A 15,260-nucleotide genomic window follows, 5' to 3' on the forward strand; every position below is an offset into this window, starting at 1 on the left:
CATATTTGAAAGCGAACAAGCGAGTCGCTTCACGCTATACTATTTTTGGAATTAGAACACCAACTCAGGAATGGAAGGAGACTAGAGCCTAGAGGGCGTGATTTTGTCTAATTACGCAGATGTATATAAAAGGATGAAAAATATCTGTAATGTTGATGAACACCGTCACCAAACTCCATAAGCTTCTTTCAAAACCATCATTTCAAGACTTTATCTTCCAAAAACCACACACCTCAAATACAATGTCCAAAATCCTCGCAGTCTTTGGAGCCACCGGCCAACAAGGAAGTTCCATCATCCACAATATACTAAACGACGCATCCCTATCCCAACAATACACCATCCGCGGCATAACCCGCAACACCACCTCCCCCGCATCTCAAACCCTCGCCGAGAAAATCTCCATGATCCACGGCGACATCACCGATTCCCATTCGCTCCGCACAGCATTAACAAACGTGCATACCGTATTCATCATGACTCCTCCCGATTTCAGTTCCAACGCTGTAGAAATCGAATACCACAACGGTAAAACCATCGTCGATGTAGCTATCGAGATGGGAGTGCAATATATCATTTTCAGCACCTTACCTCACGTATCCGCGCTCTCCCAAGGTAAATACACCAAAGTGACCGCTTTTGATGCAAAAGCCAAGATCGAGCAATATATTCGAAGCCTTCCGATTAAAAGTTCCTTCATCTCGCTTGGTTCCTTTATGCAAAATTTTCAAGTGCAGACATTTCTTGCTCCGCGAGCGGCGGCTGATGAATCATGGGTGATATCTCGACATACCAGTTCGAAAATGCCATTTCCTCTACTCGACGCAGTAGGTGACGCAGGGAAATTCGTGGGTGCTATTCTCGCTTCGCCGGATAAGTATCAAGGGGAAACTTTCTGTGCCGCTGCGAAAATTTACACACTGGAAGAAATTATCGCTGCGTTGTCGAAATCGAGTGGAAGAACTATCGTTTATGAACAAGTCAGCGCGGAGACTTTCAAGAGCAGTATACCTTTTGCTGCGGATATGTTTGCAGAGTATTTTAGCTTCTGTGAGGAATTTGGATATTGGGGTCCAGGATCCGAGGAGAAGGTTATGTGGGCTATAGAGAATGCGCGTGGGAAATTAGCGACGTTGGAGGAGTTTTTGGAAGCGCATCCTTATCAACTTGCATGATGGAACAACCGATCAACCAATCGTCTAAGCCATATCCAATGAGTTATTCACAGGATCAGGAATAGTAACAGAAGTCATAAATCTAACGACTCATTCCAAATACTCATTGCTCTATTCGAGATGCAACAGATCACTTTAAAGTTCAAATTTCCAACTATACAAATCGTATCAATCTCTACTCAGTGATAATCCCAATTATCATCCTGATTCCTTATCCTCAACTCTCAACCCAACCCTTCAAATAAACCACAAGCTACCTAGGTATCAGCTTTCCTCTCGCATATTCCCATATTCCCATCCGCATCACACCCCTCGCCAAACATACCCCACCATTCAACCACAAAAAACAACCACCTCAAGACGTCATACACATTGTTACCAATATATTCCTAGAATCTACACATCATACGATAGTATCTTTATTTTCACTGTATTTCTTTTCTCGAGAAGAAGAAAAAAGAAAAAGATTCATCACCTGAATCTCCATTCTTTACAACTCCGGAAAAATTATCTACCTCCCTATCTACCTACTCCCCAGCACAATCAAGCAAATTATAAAATTATACATAGAAGGGAATAAAAATTCTCTATTTCCATCTCCATCTCCATCTCCATCTCATCCCTCTACACACCAAATATCAAACTCAAACCCAATACTCAAAAAATCCCTCATCTTCCATCTTCTACCTTCCACCTCTCTAATCTTTAAATCATTCCTCCCTTAAACAAATCCATTCATACCATACCATACCATACCATGTCATACTATACTATATATACTATATCCTACATACCGAATCTCTGTCCACCTATCCACCTATTCGCCTATTCACCTATTCACCTATTCGTCTATCCACCTATCCACCTATCCACACATATAATACATTCTTCTCCACCTATCCACCTATTCAACCCTCCCCCTCTTCAACCCTCCCCCTATTCAACCCTTCCCCTCTCCACCCCTCATCCTCTCCTCCTCTCCACCCCTCTAATACACTAATCCACCCAACATCTCAAAGCCCAAAATCTCAAAGCTCAAAGCCCAAAGCTCAAAGCTCCAAGTTGAAAATCACTCCCCCCCGCCTCCCCCCTTTACCCCACCTACTCCCCCAAACCCCCTCCTCACTTTATAATTCCGATGTTCCTTTAGAATCTTCGTGTTATTTAATGTTATTTGTTATTCATTATTTCATATCTTGTATCTAATATCTAACATTCTGTGTTTAACATCCCATATTTCATATCCCATATCCCATATCCAATCCTCAAAATATTCAAGTCCCCCAAAAATTCAAGTCCCCGCTCATCGATAAAGAGATACAGCATACTTGATTAACACACACTTCCTATTACACCAAGAATCATTAATACATTAATACATCCATTTATTTATTCATTAATACATCCATTTATTTATTCATCCATCAACCACTCACCACTCACCACCACCCACCACCACCCACCACCAACTTCCAACCCAAGTATCACAGCATGCACATCACCAACTAGGGAAACTGTAATTGTAATTGTAGATGTGATTGTAATTGTAATTGTATCGAATGCTATATCATATGTATGTAGGTCTTTCTATACTAGGAGATAGACATCGTGATTCCATCTACACTAGCAGATAAACGCTACCGTCCCCTTCCATTCTCACCAACTTCCATTCGCACCATCAGTCTACTCTCCTCCCTCCCCCATCCCATCCCACCCCTTCCTTTCCCTTCCCTTCCCTTCCCCTCCCTTCCCTTCGCAACACAACAAAATACAACACAACATCGTACATTCACTCCAATCCTAATCTCAAACCCAATTATTTAATTTTGATTGTATTTTCATTTACTCGCTACGTACTCTACAGTACACCCACCCACATACTTCTCCTCCCCTCCCCTTATTCCATTCCATTTCTTTCCATCCCTCCCCCCTCAAATCCCCTCACCACTTTACCAACTTCCCCTTCCCACTCCCCATCTATCAATCCATCGATCAATGACCATACCATAGCCACACAAATCATTCGTACAAATGCCTCCATCTTTCTTCCCCTATCCCTCATCCACCTTCTCTTCATCCCACACTATCCGTTCATCCCATCACAATCACAATCATAAAAGCCGTTAATTCTTCCATCCCATCCATTTCTTCTGCAAGAAAGGCCCAGCCAAAAACAAAAACCAATGCCAGGCCCTATCCCATCTATATAAATTTCATGTCACAAAGACTGAACAAACAGAAATCTATGATCATTTCATTTTCGCCCATCCCAATCAAAAAAAAATAGAAAAATGCAAACCACCCCACCCCACCTCCAAGAAAAGCACCCATTCCAACCTAACCCATCCACCCAATGCCCCTATAAAATAGTGAAAGATAAGAAAAAAATTGACGATGTGATATTTTCGCCAGTTACTATATCTTCTCATCTGTGGTGAACAGGAGAGGTTGTCGTATTCTGCTCGACAAAGGGAACTCGTTGATTAATACTTTTTAGTCGCTGTGTATCGGGAATGTTCATGATCCCGAAAGAATTCAAAGCGCTAAGTACAGGTGATTTTGTTTCATGTAATCCAACGGAAGAAATAGAAGAAGAAAAAGTCCATCCTATGCGCGTAACGCGAAGAAAGCAAATTATTGATCGCCTGTGCCTGCCATTTAAGCCCCCATGAAAAGCGCCTTCGCTTGAGTTTTTATAATCTGACTGATGATACCGCTCAATTTACAGAAGTGCAAGCAAAGTATGATAAAGAAAAGAAAAATTTGGTGGTTGATGCACCACCCGTGCTGTAATGTGGAGTCATAGACTCCTCTAATCGAATAAGTGATGAGTCCCGTCGATGACATGAACATTGTCAGGATCTTGATCAGCAGCATTTGGTTTGACTGTTGCTCGACCCTCAACTCCAATACTCCTAGCTTTTGAGCTGAGTGGAAGTGTATATTTTAGTGTTCCTCGGACGATAAGGTCAAACTCATGTTGAAGAACTCGCCCCCAGCGCTCTGATCCACGTGGCTCCGTCTGATTTCCAGGTTTTAGTATTCGCATCTCACCTATTGATACAGATGATGTAGGTTTGAATGGCGACCCTTCAAAGATCAAGGGACTCTCGAAATTATAGATGTGTCCAATTTCCAAATTCGGATTGGTGTTTGGATCATCATCCATTGGCGGATCATTGATTGGATCATCTCGTCTATGTTTGAATCCGCGTCGCCACGAAAATTTGGTTGGCGGCTGTGCCCACCACTCAGAATCCGTACCTGCATATTTGGATTTCGCAAAAATAACCATGTCCATAGAATCGATAGTGACAGCAACCAGGTTTGGATTTTGAGCCGTGACCTGTAAATCTATAATGACATCTTGTTCGCTAGCCAAGATATTTCTCAGAGCCAATACTTTCACATTTGCCAGTGGTTGAGTTGTCGCAAATAGGAATGCCACAAGACCTGCCGCGACGAGGAGAAGCAGTAGAGAAACAAACATGCATCCAGCAAACCGAGCGATGAATGAGCGGCTGTTTCGTTGGTGTTCCATGTGTCTTGACGATGGGGCATTCCCACGGCGAATGCGACTTGATCGAGTTGAACGAATGGTAGATGGAACGAGTGGTGTTCTTTCATCGTCCGCAGCATCATCCAGATCGTATCCTGAGCTGATTGGCGAGGTCTTCCTGCCGTTCACATTTCCTCCCATGGACATTCTCGCCGTATTCACCACTCTGGGACTCGTGGGTCTTGAACCTTGTCGAGTAGGGTTTGCGGAAAATTTGGACTTCGCGGCATTTGGAAAAGGTGATTCGTTATCGAAGAGAGATGCATGACCGTTTCCCCCATTTCTTCCCCAACGACTAAAATGATGGTGTGCCGTCCCTCGGCCTAAATTGCTCCGTGCTGTGCCCTTTCCGTCGTCTTCTGTTGACATTTCCTGACCTGCGCTGTTGTAAGAGTTTGCGAATTTCATACTCTTCTTCATCGCCACACTGTGATTGCTACTATCCATCATTGAGCGTAATCCGTTTCTTGCATCTATCTGACTGGCCATGGATGTAGCACTAGGAGTTCGGGAATGAAATCGACGAGGTCTCTCTTGTTCTGGTGGATTCGATTCGTACACAAAGGTCTCTTCGGAATCGGAGGAATTCGCTTCGTCGACTGCGCTCGCGACTTTCGCTTCGAAGATATCTGCCTTGGAAGAAGCTGGGCGTTGTCTGGTTAGCAAAAGGGAAGCACTGTACAAATTTAAACTGGGTCTACGAGAAGATCTCTCTGATAGCATCCGCTCGGGACTCGTCGAGTCCATACTTCCTTTACGTGGCGAGGGTCCTTGTCCACACGCCCTGTCTGGAGACCGAGCGGAATATGCACTTGAAATTGATCTTGTAGAATAATGATGAAGTAATCTGGATCTTGAAATTGATTGCTCACCCGTTCCAGAAGTTACCGATGGGGCCTTTCGACTCTTCTTCTTTTCCTTCCTCGGCCGAATGGTCTCAGTACTTTGCTTGGCCCGTAGACTTCCATTAACCAATCCTCCTGCACCCGTGGCCAGAGCAATTTGTGGGATCGAGCTAACAGTCTCCGTCTCAACTGTCATGTTCTTCGCAGAGCCTTCCCCGGATGGTTTGCCCCGCGCTGCTGCTGGTCCACTAAATGATTTAGGTGGCCCAGTTCGAGTTGCCGTGGGGGTGGTATTCTTCATCTTGTTATCCCCCTTCCCACCACTCTCACTCCCACTCTCATTTGCCACAATCGTCGGCTTCTTCAACGTCTCAACCGATGCGCCATCCATTAGATCCTGTTCTGTTGGTAAAGTTGGACTTCCCTGAGTGGTTGTGTCGATTGCGCCATCGAGTTCGAAAGATGGGGTGTTGGGTTGGCTGATCTCCTGGACGGTTTCTAACGTTGAACTACCACCGCTGACACCTCTCGCAGGTGTTCGCATCCCTGGTGTTAACAGGTTCTCTTCTGACTCGCTATCGGCAGCAGATTTTCCTTCCGCTCTTTGCTCTGCAGTGGGAGAGGTTCTTTGCACATTGATCGCGGGAATTTCTTGTTCCGTCTTTCGAGGCGATAGCAGGCTACTTTGTCTGGGAGGAGGTGATCTTATTCTCGGGGATACAGGCCAACGTGGACCATCTCTGATTTCACTCGTTACTAGCGGCTTCTGAGGTATTGGTGCTCTAATCGAAGGTTCGGATGCAACGTGATTCAGAGTAGGAAGCTTTTGAGCCGATAACCCTCGTTGGATAGCAGCCGCGGACGGTGGATGTTGACTACTCGTTGAGCGTGAAGGACTAATGTCTTGGCTATTCTTTCGTGATCTCGAAGGGGTACCTGAGCGAACGGCAGAGGGATTTCTTAGTTGAGGTCGGACTGGTGACGATTCGCGTGATCCTATTGGACTATTGGTTGCAGAAGATGCTCGGTTTGTTTGTAATCTCTTAACAGTAGGTTTAGTTGATGTATCGTAGTTCCTTCTAGATGAAGCGAAGGGTCTTGACTCTGAAGTTGGTGATGGAATGTTTGAATCTAATGGTGATGGTGAAGGAGTTTCTCGCATCTCTGCAGGTTTCTGAGTGTATGGTTTGTCGTCCATTGTCACTTACTTCTTGATTTTTTGGGAAGCCGTACGAGTACCACGTAACGAAAGGGTAAAGAGGGTAGCTTTGGGTAGGTACGACGAGTGAGAAGGTAGTGCGTTATTTTAGAGGGTACTGTACTAAGTAGCGAATGGGGAGGTACCCGAACCCAACTTTTCTTTGCCAGCAAACTTTAATGATGGAGCAATCTTATGGATGGATGGATGGATAGAGAGATGGAATTTAACGAGCCAAATGATGGATTGAGTTGAGAAAGATCATATCATCCATTCACAGGAGATTTCCTGAATACTGGCTGTATCGAATCAAATAAGAAAGTCTTATTTGATTTTGCTTTTTTTCTTTTTCTCCTTGGTTTTCTGGGAATGGTAAAGAGGGGTCGTGAGGTCGTTGAGGTCGTGATGAGTGGTGTGTTTGTTGTGTTGTCGTAAATGTTTCAATAAGGCTATGTATGTATGTGTGTACCTATGTATGTGCGTGCGCGTGTGTGTGTGTGTGTGTGTGTGTGTGTGTGTGTGAATATATGCAATCTAACTTATGTAGGAATGAATAGATGGGGATTGGACTGGACTGGATTGGATTGGATTGGATTGATTGGAAGCGTAAATGGTAAAATGTGATTTGGGGTTATTGTTAGAATTTGGCTTGTGTTCTTCGTCTGCGTCTGTGTAATGTATCCAGCCAGGTAGGATTATAAACAATATGATTTGGTAGGGCAGAGCAAGGCAGAGCAGAGCAGGGCAGAGCACGGCAGAGAGACCAGCAAGTTATTGTCTAGTTAGGATAAGATGGGAAAACACGAATCGGTAGAAGAATATTCCATCGGTGAAAGAAGGGAAAGGAAGGGAAAGATAAAAAGACTGTACGGACGGAGTGTAGGATTGATTGTTTTTCTGGTGCAAGATCCACCACATCAATCCAAGCATTCCATTCCATTCGCATTTTATTCATTCCCCTCGCCCATCTTCTTTCTTTGGACTCGCCTTCGTTCCCTGGCTCCGCTTTCTACCAAACTCTTCTCGAACTGAGATTTTGAATGGTCTATGTTAATCATGACAAGTACTCCTCCGCACCAGTGAGCAATAATGTGGATTCCAGCAACGGTTCAATTGAGCGGCACAGGGGAAATGGCCTGGCACGCTGGGAGGAAAAAGACGATACTCCATCGGACTAAGCTCAAGTAGGACTAATGGATGAGCTTTGAAGAAAAATTCAAACAATCGGAGGGCAAGAAATAAATTCCGAAATTCTAGATGTTGGTCGGCTGTGTTGTGAATGTTATACTGGATTGGTATTAAATTCCAACACACTCTGGTCATAGGTAAAGGGATTCTACGCAGGTTGGTTTGAGATGTTCAATCCATCCATCCGTCAATCAACATCTTGAAAACTTCATCACCTGGCACGGTACGATGACGATATCATGACTGACTATTATATATGAAACATAATTTAAGCTTCCTTGACAATGGTCTGCTCTTGTGCTATCTACCCTACCTATCTCGAGCCTGCCTACCTACCTTCCTATCTACTTATCTAGGTACAGAGGTATCTATCATGATTGCAGATTGCAGATTGTAGATTGCAGATTGCAGATTGCAGATGGCAGATGGCAGATGGCTTCTGTCTAGAGACTCGTCTCGTATTATTGCCAACTACATTTTGCTTTGCTCTATTTACGTTTGACTGTTTTCCTATATCCCATGTCCATATCCTCCATCTCATATCCCACATCCTACATCCTACATCCCAGATACACCACTAAAACCCTACTAGGTATATTCTAGAAGAACATTTCCTTCCCTCACCGTTTCCTCAACCCTACAACCCTACCTGACCACCAAATTCCAACCTCCATATCCCACCTTTTCCCAAAAGCCATGACTTAGCATCGCACCAAAAGCCTCGTGAGTACCTCCCTTCATCCATCTCATCTCGATGGTACCTGAAAACCGATCTTCTCCTCCTGGCCCTCCATCACACTAACCAGCATTCCCATCCCCATCGGAACCCACGGGAAATGTGATGAAGAAACATTCTTTACATGAAATTCCCCTTGTAAATCCCCTCCTCGTTTACTCTACAACCATATCATTTTCCTGCACCATCTTACTGTATCAGATATCTCTAACCACAAGGCTGCATATGACACTCCCTTCAATATCCATCCTCCTCCTCACACCCTTTTACCCAACCCGAACCTCCCTAATTAAATAATGAAATCCGGGTTTCTGTCTCCTCAAACTGTACGGTACATACACTACCTAGGTGTGAATGACGAAACAATGATGATGATGACAATACCCCCATCAAATCACAGCAGTCCGTGAAGATGATGAAAGCGGCTCCTCTCACATGTTCTCCGACCTACCTCGTACCTCCCCCGGGATCCGGAGACAAACCTCCTATAAAAATAAAAATAAAAATAAACTACCCTTCATCTGAATTTTGCGGCGTACATATCATATCGTACACACAGCCGATCGATGTCTTAACCCCAATTCCTATTCCTCTCTCTCCCATTCTTGAGTTGTTTCCATGTGTAATTGAATTGTGAATCGTGATCTGAAACATTCATGATGAAGGAGGCTGAAGTTTACTTTCCCTCCTTTCCTTACTCGAGCAAGAGCATTCTCCTCCACGTTAATTAGAGAGGTCAACTGATATAATGTACCTAGGTAGGGCGAGAGAGGAAGAAGCTTGATTTCTACATTTTTTTTCCTTGTATCTCATTGGTTCATTCATGGTGCATCCATCTACCTAGGGACTCATCCACTTTTTATGCACACATTTTATCCATTTTATGCTAGGAAGGTCTAGAAGGTCTAGATGCTTATGCTGGTGCTGATGCGAGTGCTGATGATGAGATGAATGGGAAAACAGGTTATGAAACGCGTGAAAGGCTTGGGTGGGATGGACATCGAGACTTTGTTTTAGGTAAGTCTTTTTCTTTGTGGTTTCTGATTGGGAATGCGGGATAGTTTGTGGCCTTTGAACGGGCATGGATGGGAATGGGGATGTTGGTGCGGATTTATTGACTCGGTACTCTGGTACTCTGGCACTCTGGTACTCTGAGATGTACTGTTTGCGTGGCTGACATAGTTGAGATTGGAGTACTGAATGTTTGCTGATAGATACCTAGGGAGCTGGAGGTAGGTTCCTATGTATGTACTCAGGTTCGTTCAATTGGGATTTCGATCCTTCATCTCCATCTTACCTCTATCTCACCTCTCCATCTCTTCATCTCTCCTTCTACCAAGATAATCAAATAACTAAATAATTCGGCATTTACTCGTTCCCTACACACATAAACCATACACCATAAACCATAAACCATAAACCATACACCATAAACCATAAACCATAAACCACAAACCATAAATCCCAAACCAATCACAGTCTTCTAAACGACGATATATCAATCAATCAATCCATCCCAAAGATCTCAAATATTGAATCAGCGTTCCCCTCACTCCCCTCACTCACCTCCCCTCTTGGAAATCTAATACATTGGTTTCATTCATTCTTTCTTTCTTTCTGGCATTCACCGTATCACAGCTCTACCTAGGTATTTCTACCTGTCATACTGTTTCGGTAGGTACATATATTGATTTTTATAAAATATCTAGATGGACAGGTATTGAGGGAACTTCTATAGTTTGCTGGGTAGATTGATTGGTAGATAGGTAGGTAATTAATTGAGGGGAACGATATCACTTCTAGGTTTGGGAATGAGGAAATGAAGATATACCCCCAAAAGGATCACCGTGAACGAACGAACACTTGTATAATATTATGTGAGTATGTAATTCTTGATTTTAGGTTGTATTTATTTAGGATCTGGTGTTTAGTATGAATGTAGTATTTCTATCTTGTATTAGATGTGCTCGTGTGTATATGTATATATATGTATATATCTCCCATCAACCAATCCCGATCCTCGTATTAAAAATCAGTTGGGAAGGGAGTAGTGAATGTCCAGGTGGGTGATATGATGATGATGATATGGAAGTACTTTCATACTCGAGTAAATCCAATCTAACCTGAATCCTGACTGACGGACTAGATAGATGAGAGGGAAGAAACCGAGGGTATCCATAGGCAAGGTACCTTTTTTCTTTTCCAACAGGTATTGATTTATAAGTTGGACGCTACATCTATCTACGTTGAACCCATAAAACCCGGTTCCGCGGCCGGTGCTGACTGATGCTGATATCGATACTGCTCACATCATCCATGCGTACTTCTCTATCTACCTATCTACCTACCTACCTACCTACCTACCTACATAACTACAATTCTTCATTCCCATTCCTAGACATAGAAAATCGCATGGGATGGATAGCATAGTATAGCATAGCATAGCATAGAAAACAGTAGATCCACCTCCCCCCCATAATCCAGAAACCTCCATAAACACATCCAGAACGAACACCTGACACGTATCCTCCCTTTCTCTGGTGCACCGTACACAGACAGTCACTCAGTTCAATAAAATACTTGGTAAGATGATACTAGTTGGCTCTGTCTCATAACCCCGTATGTTCATGCTTTATTTCGCATTTCGCATTTTGCATTTTGCATTTTGTTTTCGTATGGCGAGGATTTTTCTCCACACATGGTAAATTCTTAATTCTGCATGTCAACCTACCTCATTTATCTTCGCATGGATTCGGAGTCCGTGGATTGTAAGGTTACTGACTGTACCCCCACGCACATCAATGCGCACGTGGCGGGACAGCGCATCGATTGACCTTAAGGTTTGATTTTATGTTAGCGGCTGGGTGGTGGGTGCTTGGTCGTCTTACTCACGGAGGTACCTACTTCCCATGGATTATTTTTACATGTGTGGTTGTGGAGTTGCATTCGCGGCTTGGATACTTGGGGCAGGTATGCGAGTGAGTGAGGATTGCGGTGTGGATTTTTTTGAGTTGGCCAGAGTGGAAGTTTCCGCTTGGGGGAATGAGAGTTGGGGGACTCTTGAAGCGAGGGTTTGAGGGGGTTTGGTGTGGAAGGAGCGCGAGGTATGTGAGAGGGGGTTTGGGTGGAGGGGATGCATCAATCGAGTGATTGGAAGATGGAAATGGATACCTGTACTTCTTCTGTAGGGAGAATGTGGTGAGAGCTTGGTTTGTAGGGCTGAGAGGTGGAGGGAGTGGGATTTGAGTTTTGGTGGTTTGACTGGTTGGCGAGTGGTGTTTTATTGGGGGATTTCATATATATGGTATGCGTAGGTATGATTGGATATATCTATCATGTACCGTCACCGTCTGAGAGAAAATACTATGATTATCTTGGTAACGATAACACATGAAATCTTTTGAATAGTTTCGAGATTCTAGACCTCGAAAGACAGGCAAAGATCAAGATACTTAATCATGTTATCAGTGTAGCGTGATTATGCGAAGATGTTCTCACTGCTTACCTACACAATACACATACATATGTACATACACATCATTCGTTACTCATAATCATCATTGCAGATAGTCATACCATTCTCCAACGCATGTCAGATTACACGCTGTCAAATATAGCCTTGTTTTACGGAGCAACTCATCGTAATGGAGAGGAATCGCGACGATCAAGATATAATTGGTCAGTAGATTGCCAAGTTCTTTTGCATTTCATATTCATTTTGCCGGGTTTATGTTATTGGGCACTTGTGTAACTCTCCTACGTCTTGGGATTTTTGTATCCTTTTCAGTTGGAGACCGATTGGAGAGAAAGGACGGCGATGGAAATGGAATGTTCCTTTACTGCAGACATACATATATTATATACCTACTATTGCATTTGCTTTCATGGTCGAGACAAGATAAAGCGTCATGAATCCATGGTGAGTCCTCGTTCGTGATGATAGTCATCATCGTAATCTTTCAATTTATTTTGAATTTATTTCCTGTTGGAAGAGGTCAACACTACAACCATCTCGAAAATGACACCAGCAATTCTTCAATCCTCAGCTTGGCTTTTATTACTCGCCAGTTGTAATCTTGTAGCTTCTTCCACTTCTTCACATTCGCGCGATGAATCTGTGTTTGCAGAGAGCTATGATTATATCATTGTTGGTGGTGGAACGAGTGGTCTAGTTGTTGCAAATCGATTATCTGAAGATTCTACAAGTTAGTAATCTTTTCATAAGTATCATTATAGTATACAATATTAATTTGTATACAGAAACCGTCTTGGTGATTGAGCATGGTCTCATAGATAATAGCTCCCTCACTTTAATCCCCAGACTCGGTCTTCAATATTTTCCCAACAACGTAAAAAATTGGAACTATGTTTCCGCACCCGTCGAAACACTGTTAAATGCAACTTTCAACGTCTACATCGCTGATGTAGTAGGAGGCAGTTCTTTGCACAATGGTATGTTTGCTGATCGAGGATCCAAAGCAGACTACGATGCATGGGGAGCTCTCATCGGAGACGATACCTGGAGTTGGGAAGGACTATATCCCTACTTCATCAAAAGCACGACTTTTACCCCTCCATCCGAGGAGCTTAAAACACATTTCGATATCAGAAATAACGCTTTGGGATATGGGAATGGACCTATTCAGATCAGTTATCCCACTGTCATCTTCCCCGATTACAGAAACCAAACTCTAGCCGCGGAAGCATTTGGAATCGAAATATCGGATGCGCCGGAATCCGGTGATGCCATTGGTTTCTGCTGGGTTCCTCAGACTCTTGATCCGAAAACGGGGTTTCGTTCGCATTCGCGTGTCGCTTATTATGATCCCATTGCTAGTAGATCTAATCTCCAACTGATCACGGGTCACTCAGTCGAAAAGATTCTTTTCGATAGCAATCTCACTGCTACCGGTGTGAAATTCACATCTGTCCAAACAAATCAGACACATGTAGTATCAGCAAGAAAAGAAGTAATTTTAGCAGCCGGTGCGATCAACACACCCAAACTTCTACAACTCAGCGGGATAGGTCCCAGACACGCACTCGAAGCTGCGGGGGTGGAGGTTCTTCTCGACGCACCGGCTGTAGGGGCAAATTTTCAGGACCACCCGGTCACGTATCTCCGCTGGAATGTTACGAATTTGGCGTTTCCAAATGATGCGACGATTGCGATGAATGCTTCGTATAATGCGAGTGCGTGGCAGGAATATATCACAAATCACACGGTCAGTCATTCTATTCTTTGTTTGATGACTGTTTGACATATCATCACATCGTACTGAATGCACCTCAGGGACCATACACTCAAGGCACTTCTCCCGATGCAGCTTTCATTCCTCTCTCTCAACTCACATCTCAAAGCCAAGAAATCATCGACCAAGCCCGCGCTCAAAATGTATCGGAATACCTCCCATCTATCTACCTCAACAGCTCGGCACTTCTCAAAGGCTATCTAGCTCAACGCGATATCATCCTCGATCATTTCTCCCGAACCGACGCAGCAGTGATAGAAATTCCCATTGGCACCACAGGACCCGGTATGTAACTACCTCCTTTTTCCCTCTCAGAAAAAATCATAAACCCCACTAAACACAAACCTCACCACCTACTAACCCCACCCCAGGCGCCTGCGCCGTCGAAAAACCTCTCTCCCGAGGAACCATCACACTCTCCCCCTCCTCTCCCCAGTCCCAACCAATCATAAACTACCACACCTTTTCCTCCCCCACCGACTCCCTCCTCCTCACCTCCTGCATCCGCTACGTCCGCTCCTACTATTCCTCTCCCCTTCTCACCTCCTACTCTCCCACCGAAGATTTCCCCGGTCCCGCTGCTCAAACAGATGAAGAGATTCTCGCAGCGCTGATCAGCGCAGGCGCTATCGCACCGAGTTTCGCGCATCCGTCTGGGACGTGTGCGTTGGGGAAGAGAGAATTGGGAGGGTGTGTGGGAAAAGATTTGTTGGTGCATGGGGTGCGGAAGGTGAGTGTTGTGGATGCGAGTGTTATACCGATTATTCCGGCGACGCATTTGCAGTTGACGGTTTATGCGGTGGCGGAGAAGGCAGGGGATGTTATTAAGGGGAGGGTGTGATTAGAGTGGGGTTTTAGGGTGTTTGGAAGGGGAAGGGAGGGGATAGATGAGTTAGGGGAAGGTGAATTTGAGTTTTTTTTTTAGGGATCTCGAGGGGTTGGATTGGGAGTGTATACAAGGGTGGAAAGGATGCATTTGTGTGAGCTTGTAATTTGGGGTGCGAGCTATACTTCTTTCTGCAGAAGGCGATGCCGCATCTTGGTAAGTATAATCATTCAAGTAGGTATGTAAATAAAATCCACATGAGCTTGGAAGGAATGCGTTTTGCAGGGGAGTGGTCAGTCTTTAATTACATCTCGCTGTCTTCTTCACAGCGATTGTATACTCACTATATCGTAACATAGACAGATAAAATGTACTCCAAACAAGCGATGAGATATTTTTTAGTTTCGTTTTAAATCCTTTAACTGGTAAACACTTTCGAGATATAACTCCCTAAAACTCCCACATGCGAAGCAGAGGTTGA

At 44.1% G+C, this 15,260-nt stretch overlaps 3 protein-coding genes across 3 annotated transcripts; 2 read left to right on the top strand and 1 right to left on the bottom strand.

Annotated features, from left to right (window-relative positions):
• Nucleotides 1-242: 242 nt before the first annotated feature.
• Bfra_008342 (putative hscarg dehydrogenase protein) lies at nt 243-1,175 on the top strand (the record flags this gene model as incomplete). The annotated part of the gene is made up of 1 exon (XM_037338705.1): nt 243-1,175. One exon carries the CDS (start codon nt 243-245, stop codon nt 1,173-1,175), a length of 933 nt encoding a protein of 310 aa, XP_037192011.1.
• Nucleotides 1,176-3,987: 2,812 nt separating this feature from the next.
• On the bottom strand, nt 3,988-6,777 carry Bfra_008343 (putative phospholipid metabolism enzyme regulator protein; the record flags this gene model as incomplete). The annotated part of the gene is made up of 1 exon (XM_037338706.1): nt 3,988-6,777. The coding sequence occupies one exon, from the start codon at nt 6,775-6,777 to the stop codon at nt 3,988-3,990; it is 2,790 nt and encodes a 929-aa protein (XP_037192012.1).
• Nucleotides 6,778-12,719: 5,942 nt separating this feature from the next.
• On the top strand, nt 12,720-14,794 carry Bfra_008344 (putative choline dehydrogenase protein; the record flags this gene model as incomplete). The annotated part of the gene is made up of 4 exons (XM_037338707.1): nt 12,720-12,906; nt 12,962-13,926; nt 13,995-14,238; nt 14,325-14,794. The coding sequence occupies 4 exons, from the start codon at nt 12,720-12,722 to the stop codon at nt 14,792-14,794; spliced, it is 1,866 nt and encodes a 621-aa protein (XP_037192013.1).
• Nucleotides 14,795-15,260: the final 466 nt, after the last annotated feature.

Source organism: Botrytis fragariae (genome assembly GCF_013461495.1).
Source record: "Botrytis fragariae strain BVB16 chromosome Unknown tig00000061, whole genome shotgun sequence".
Classification (NCBI taxonomy): domain Eukaryota; kingdom Fungi; phylum Ascomycota; class Leotiomycetes; order Helotiales; family Sclerotiniaceae; genus Botrytis; species Botrytis fragariae.